Source organism: Caloenas nicobarica, chromosome 14, assembly GCF_036013445.1.
Source record: "Caloenas nicobarica isolate bCalNic1 chromosome 14, bCalNic1.hap1, whole genome shotgun sequence".
Taxonomy (NCBI): domain Eukaryota; kingdom Metazoa; phylum Chordata; class Aves; order Columbiformes; family Columbidae; genus Caloenas; species Caloenas nicobarica.
Genome location: NC_088258.1, coordinates 9,091,969 through 9,099,532, shown reverse-complemented (window position 1 = coordinate 9,099,532; position 7,564 = coordinate 9,091,969). Strand labels below are relative to the sequence as shown.

Sequence of the window (7,564 nt, the reverse complement as noted above, 5' to 3'; positions counted from 1 at the left end):
ACTGTAACCTCCCTTGCAGGGGCTGATGAGGTGCTGATGCTGGGGTGCATCTGGCAGTCTCACTCTGGTGTGTGGCCCCAGGGGTCCTGCCCAGGAGGGGCTATAGGGACATGTTGCCCCACTCATCTTTTAGCTGTCTGTGAAGAGCCTGGAAGAGGGCTTCCAAAGCGGCATGGGCTTTTGTGGAGAAACAGACGTAGTGGGGCAGCAGAGTGGTTGCGGAAAGCAGAGGCGGAGCTCGGGCCCAGCTAGCCAGAAGGTCTGTGCCAGTGCCCGGACCACCCCGGGCTGGCGCGGAGGATGCCGAGGGCATGCAAGGGCTCCTCTGCCTCGGGGACCAGCGCTGCGAACCCAGCGCCGTGCCCACTGCTGGGGTGACGGCCCCGGTGCCTCCCCTTGCCGGGCCCTGCAGCACCCGCGCCCCAGCCCGGGCCAGCGCCCGGCGGCCCCCGCTGGCCCCGGGGCCGGCAGGTGGGACGCGCTGCGCGGCGGTGGCTGCTCCCGGCGGCGGCGGCAGGACCCGGCGGCGGCCGCGCGGGCGCGGCTGTCACTCAGCGCGCGGCGAAAGTGACAGCGGGGGCGGGGCGGCCGCGCGCCGGGCGCGTATTTAACTTGGGCGGCGAGCGGCGGCGCGGCAGTGCGCGGCGGGCGGGCGGCGGGGCGCGGAGCGGGGGGCTGCGCGGCGCGGCCGAGCCGGACTGCACCGACCTGCACCGACCTGCACCGAAACGCGCTGAAGCGAGCCGAGCTCCGCCAGGCCGGGCTGCACGGCGCCGAGCCGAGTCGGCAGCGCAGGGCGCGGAGCGGGCGAAGCGCGGAGCCGCGGCTGGATGCGCTGAGCGCGGCGGGGCCGACCGGGCCCCCGGAGCAGAGGCAGCATGGGTCGCCGGGGTTGCTGAGCGGCGGCCGAGCCCGCCCCTGCCCGCCCCCGCCGAGGAGCCGCGCGGAGCGGCGGGCGCCGTCAGGGACCGCGCCGGGAGCCGGGGCGCGCCGCATCGCCTCGCCGCGCCGGTGCCGGGGATTTCCCCCCTCCGCCGAGGATGCCCCGGGGGCCCGCGGGCCGCCCCAGCCGCTCACCATGAGGAGGAGCCCGGCCGGGCCGCGGGCGCTGCCGGCGCCGCCCGCCGCCGCCGCCTGAGCCCCGCGCCCCGGCGGTGCCCGCGCAGGGGCCGCCCGAGCGGGCTGCGGCGCCGTGACCCTCCTCCCCGCCCCCTCGCCCGGCTATAAAGGAGGGTTTTATTCTCGGGCTCCGGTCTCACGCCAAACCCTGTCACACCGTCTAGACAAGCTGTCGTGGGGCTCGGCCCAGCTGTCACCATGGCGATGGAGACGAGTCCGCTGTGAATTTTGGGGGGGAGCGAGCGAGAGCAGCGAAGGAGGAGGAGGAGGAAGGCTCGGCCGCCTCCGTGCCCTGCCCTGCCCCGCCGCCGCCCGCGGGGGAGGCACGGACCCCCCGGCGCTCTCGGCCGCGGCTGGAGCCGGCCCGGCGGGGAGCCCCGGGGAGCCAGCGGCCGCGGGCGCGGAGCGAGCCTCAGATGCGTCTGTCACACAACCTCGGCCGAGCTATTTAAAGTAACGGGCCTCGCCGGACTTTTGTCTCTGCCTATTTATGAGTCCCCGGGAGCTGGCAGGCGCCGCCGGGCAGCGCTAGGAGCCGAGCCCGCCGCGCCAGCCCCGCGGGGAAGCCAGCGCCGAGCCGGGGCCGGCGGGGGCCCTCCCGGAGCATGACGGCGATCCGGGCGCTCCTGCTCTGCTCCTGCCTGGGGCTGCTGCGACCGGGGGGCGGGCAGCCCTTCCTGCGGCTGCGACCCTCGCCCAGCGACAACCTGCCCGTCAAAGACATCGTGGAGCACCCGGATCCCGAGTACGACCCCAAGGAGCAGGACCTGGACGAGAGGACTCTGAGGAAGAAGCTGGGCAGCCATTTCGACCCCGGTTTCATGGCCGTGGCCGTGCCGGGACCGGCCAACGCCTCGGGCGCCGAGGCGGCGGCGGGGCGGGGGCGGGCGGCGCTGCCCGCCGAGCTGCGGCGGCTGGAGCTGGGTCCGCCCCAGGGACCGCGCCTCAAGGTGGGCAAGAAGGCGCGGCGGAAGGTGCTGCAGTGGCTCTGGGCGTACACCTACTGCCCCGTCCTCTACACCTGGAAGGACCTGGGCGTCCGCTTCTGGCCCCGCTACATCAAGGAGGGCAACTGCTTCGCCGAGAAGTCCTGCTCGCTGCCCGAGGGCATGTTCTGCAAGCCCGTCAAGTCGGTCACCAAGACCTTCCTGCGCTGGCACTGCCAGGGCTGGTCCAGCCAGAAGTACTGCACCTGGATCCCCGTGCAGTACCCGCTCATCTCCGAGTGCAAGTGCTCCTGCTAGCCTCCCTCAGCCCCTTGCACTGCCGCCTTCTCTCGTTTGGATGATTTTTTTGGGGGATTGGTTGTTTTGATTTTTTTTTTTTCCACACTCCCCAGCGCGGGGTGGTAGGAGGAGGAACCGTTGTTGGTGGGGGGGTTTTTTGTTGATTTTTGGGGGGGTTTTTTTTGGACTTATTTTAATGTTATTTTATTTGAAAGGGGAAAAGCAAACCCAGGAACTGCAGGGCAGGCCAAAGGCACAGTAAAGCACTACAATCAGATGTCTATTTTTATACATATATAGCCTTCTAACAAAAGGAAAATAAAAACTAAAAAAGAAAAAAAAAAAAAAGAAGAAATTACCAGCCGTGTAAATAGAGAGATTTTAAAGGAAAGGGGCAAAATCGCAGCTGTTTTTTATTATTATAATTATTATTATTATTATTATTATTTTAAAGACATAGGACCACATTTTAAACCCATCCTCACAGAACCTGAGCACTTCCCTGCTGAAGGGAAGGGCAGAAATTTCCTGTAAAGATGATTTTAACAAAAGGAAAAGGGGGGGGAGGGATAAAAAAAATAAAAAGGGCAAAGAACGGCAGCATCCCCGAAGATGGTTATTTCTCTGTGCTGTATTTTTTTTTGTCTTCTTCAGACCTTGTCACTGATGTTTGAACTAATTTGCTGAGCTCTCTAGGATTTTTTTTAAGTGTATAACAATTAATTAAGGAGGAAATTTTAAAGAAAAGTACAAATCTATGAAAGAGTGGAATCATTTTGTTGTGTGGGAATACATATAGTCATGTAGAGATGTTAAAGGAAATTTTCTGTGTACAGTTTATTTATTTTTAATGTTTGTGTATAGGAAAAAAAGCTAGAGATTATGCCAGAAACTATTGGAAATGTTTACTTGAATATTCCTTTAAAAACATATCAATGTAAATATGAGCTATCACTGATCAAAACATTTTTAGCAATAAACTCTATCTTTGAAGAAAAAAACCCATGCTGCACCCCAGCTCCCTGGAAGACCAGTGGAGACTCGAATTCTTGCTTGGAGCAGGTGATGAATAAGGGCTTTGGCTGGGCCATGCTTGTGTAAATTGTGAGACACCCCGAAGGCTGGTAGAACTCAACCAATTTATGCCTCTCCAGGACCCTGCTCTGGGTTTTCTTTGTGTATATAACCTGTTGGGGAGAAGGAGAAAAAAAAAAAATGGAGAGAAGTAGCTCATAACGCATAAAAGAGCTGCATGTCCTGGACAGGAGGTGTCATCTGAAGTCCTTGAGAGATTCCTGCTTGATGTTGCCCGTCCCGGGCTCCCACAGCTCTGTGGCTCTTGGATTTGGCTTTCCTGCTGGCAGAGGAAGCAGTCGAGGTTACCACCCCGGCCATCAAAGTGACACAGCTCAGCAGCCCGGTGTGTCAGAACAAATGTTTTTCTCGGCTGCTGCCACTAGCGCAGGAGGGAAGGATGGAGACGAGCCCTGTGCCCAGCCCTGCTGCCACGATGGAGCCTGGGGCTGGCATCTGTCCCCTGCGGCACAGCTGGGTGTATGCTAGGGTCGGAAGGAACTGCTGAGCCTGCAATGGGGCTGCCTGCCCTCAGCTTTCTGCCCTCGTGTGCTGGGGCTGGTGGGACCCCCCGTTCTCCCTATAGAGCTCACAGAGCCAGGGCACGGGAGAGACGGGACGGCTCCGCACACACGGGCTGCCAGCAGCTGGCTGGCTGGGGAGGAACCCAGCACTGGTGAGTGGAGGCACTGGTGGTGCAGCCCGCTCCCGATGGAGAGCTGTCTGTCTGTCTGTCTGTCTGTCTGTCTGTCTGTCACAGGGCTTGGAGTGGGTCCCTCACGGGCTGCCAGGCCTTCCCCCTGCATGCTCCGCGTGGGCTGCCGGTGCTGGAGGGGAAGGTCTGGCCATTCCCTCGAGTGTCTGAAAGGCGCCTGGCATCCCTGAGGAACAAACTGTTGCTGAAGGCCCTTGCCAGCAAGAAGCTGTGCTCTACCAAGCTGTCTGCAGAGCAGCAGGGAGACCCTGTCCCCCTCCACGCTGAGGACAGTGGCATGGCACCAGCCTGTGGGACCCTCTGAGGGGTCTGGCTTGCATCCCTCAGCGGTCCAGCAAGCCTCCCTGGAGCATCGCTGCAGAGCCCCAAGGTCACGCATGGAGAGAGGCCAAAACAGGGAGAGGGCTTTTCTAACAGGCATGGTGGGGATGAGGCGAGAAGGACAGTGACATCCAGCAGCCAATGCCCCTGCAGAGCCCTGCAGCCATCCGCTCAGCCCCACGCGAGGAGGCAGGTCGGCCTTTCCGTGCATTCATCAGTGAGGGACTGGGGAAGGGGGAGATGTGGAGGGCAGGGTGGAAAAGAGATCTCGGCGAAGGCAATGTGCAAAACATCAGGGGCATTTGGGAGAGGAAGGGGAAAGCTCATTTTGCAAGAGGAACAACATCTGTGGTGTGGGGGCTGAACATCTGTAGGCAGGAGCATGGGGGGAGGGCATTCTGGGAAAATATTTCTGACATAATCCCAACAGTATCTGGTGTGTTGGGATTTGGTTACAAATGGCCCTCTAACGTCTTTGTGCGTTTTGTTCTGCTGGTTCCTGGGGCACACAGAGACCCCTGCTTTGTGCTAACCTGGGAAATAAACCATTCGCTGGGCTCAATGGCTGAGTTCAGTTGTGCGGGGAAGGGGGGCTGGGAATGGGGAAGGCGAGATTTGTGTGAACTCCAGCAAAAAACAGCCTAAAAGCCTCCGTGCCATGTGCTGGAGGGAGGAGGGGGACTGCCTCGGTCTCTGGGGACAACTCAGTGGTCCTGCTTGAGATGATGGCTTATCTGGAGGCAAAAGCAAGAGAGCCGAGCGCTGAGGGGCTTGGTGCTGGCAGGGGAGCAGAGGGCAGCACCGTGGGGTGCATGCCGGCCCCTGCCTCGCCAACCTGCCATGGTGCTGGTGTCACTCATGGTCACCTCAGGCCAATGCACAGTCACCTTGTGCTGGGGCACCTCCTGCTCAGCTGCTCTGGGAGGTGATGAGTCAGACATGTAAGGGCTGGGTCGTGGGTATGATGGCTGGACTCATCTGCTGAGCCTCAAAGGAGTGAAAGACAAAGGGGAACAAGCCTTGTTCTTTGGTGCAGCTACTTCATTGTCTCCTCAAGCTGCTTGGGGACAAGCTGCAAGAGAACAAGCTGGGGGGGAGGTGGGAAGGGGCAGAACAGGCAGAACCAACAGTGCCTTGAGATGTGGTGGGTGCCCATTTCTGAAGACATGGGTCTTTCCCCTTGAGCTCTGGGTTGATGGGCCTGGAGATGGGCCTGGAGCACCAAGAGTGGGTGGCATCCTCTAGATTGGGTCATATTTGTCATCACGTTGGCAAGAGACACGTATGGCGGTGGCCACACACTGACAGGTATGTGCACATCTGCTCCCAGGCCCCAACTTGGTCCCTCTCTTCACCCAGTATTTGCAGGGACACCATGTCCGTGCGCTGTGAAGCTGCAGTGAGCCACAAGATTTGCAGTCTCCCTTGTCTGCATTAAATCTCAGGGCTCAAGCAGAAGGTGGTTAGCAGGAGGATCAGCAGTTTAATGCTTCTTCCTTCAGGCAGGGCAGGGGGCACGTGGCGGAGGAAGCTCCATGGGACCTGATGGATGCCCCATGTGCTGCAGGCACACGTCCACTGGTGCAACAAGGAGGTGAAGGCAGTTTTCCTCTCCACTGCGAGTGCTGGCCAGAGCTTGTCTGCTCCAACACCATGTGCTGTGCTGGGGCAGCTCCCCTGGCTGGATCACATCTGGATCTCTTCCTCATAGTCCCTACAAAGCCCAGCTCAGAGCAGAGAGTCCCTCTCTCGGGCCCATTGAGATCTCCATCTCATCCTTTTGCACGTCAAGGCCCTTCTGTCAGCTGGTGAATTGCTCTTCCATGCACAAACCCCAGATTTAGATGATCTTGTTTGCCTTGGGAGAGCATGTGAGCTCAGAACAGCTTCCGACATTTGACTCGGTGGTACAGAGGCACTTTTCTGTTTGTCTTTCTTACCCTTGTTTGGCTTTGACACCAGCAGAAGGTTAACTCTTTTGTCTCTGTTGCCAAAGGGTATTTCATCCCCATTTTCCTGTGCCACCTCAGCCCATTTAGCTCAGGAGCCCTCAGCTAAGGCCGGACTCCAGGAATGCAGTTTGTGTTGGCGCACCAGCTCTGCCAGTGTAACCCAAACTCACAGGGCCAGAGCTCACAAATGTCCAATGCCAGCTTTTGAGATGTCTGACTCAGACCCGGGTGATGATCGAAGCCCATCACTCATCATTTCTAGAAAGGCAGACAAATGATCTGGAGGCAGTAACTGGCCTCCTCAAAACTTTCAAGCTCATGCTAAACTGGGACTTTTCTCAATGTGGAAAACTACGTTTGTCCCCAACATGGCCACCAGGTGCTGTCAGGGAAAGCCAGTCTCCCTGCACACCCTACTTGGTCCTCCAGCAGGCCCCTGGTGAGCCCATCCCACTGACCACTGCTGACCAAGAGCTCCAGGTAAGCTGGACCTGCTTCCTCTGGGCACCCCTAGCACCTTGTTCATCACCACAATGAAAAACACACAACAATGAGGTTACCGGTACCAGTATAGGCCAGTGAAGACTGTGCTGACTGCATGTCTGCTCCATGGGGAGGGTAGAGGTGGGCTCTTGTGTTGCCATCTCCCCAGAGCTGCAGGGTGCAAGGGTGGGGGGTCTGCTTCCTCTGTGCAAGATCCACCTCAGGCTGCCTTTCTCCCCACTCCTTTGCAGTTCTCCTTAGCTGCTTGTGTCTCCATCTACAGTAAACCCAACAACATGCCCAGCAGAGCTGAGCCCTGACCCCTCACCAGCGTGCATGTGAGGGGATGCGGGGAATATCTAGGGCTTTACTCACAGGCACTCCAAAGGTGGCAGATGAACTGCTGGTTCATCTGCAAAAACTGTGTATGAGCCTCCCTTTCCCCTCGGTGATTAAAAACAAACATTAACAGCAGCACCATCCAGGAGACATGGTTGCTCTTCTGCATTAACTGTTTGGTATTCTCCTGAAAAATGTCAGACATCCCATCAAGGAGAAAGGATCACATCATGTGGTGCCTAGGAGCCCAATCAGAGAGGCAGAGCCATGAAGAGCAAATCACAACGAGCTGGGAGGTAGCACTCGCAAGCAAACCATTGGCTAAAATGGCTCTT

The 7,564-nt window shown here is 58.7% G+C and overlaps 1 protein-coding gene across 1 annotated transcript; it reads left to right on the top strand.

Annotated features, from left to right (window-relative positions):
* Window positions 1-1,005: 1,005 nt before the first annotated feature.
* Window positions 1,006-4,338, top strand: LOC135994577 (noggin-2-like). The gene has a single exon (XM_065645205.1). The coding sequence runs from the start codon at window positions 1,725-1,727 to the stop codon at window positions 2,361-2,363; it is 639 nt and encodes a 212-aa protein (XP_065501277.1). The 5' UTR covers window positions 1,006-1,724; the 3' UTR covers window positions 2,364-4,338.
* The last annotated feature ends 3,226 nt before the right edge of the window (window positions 4,339-7,564 follow it).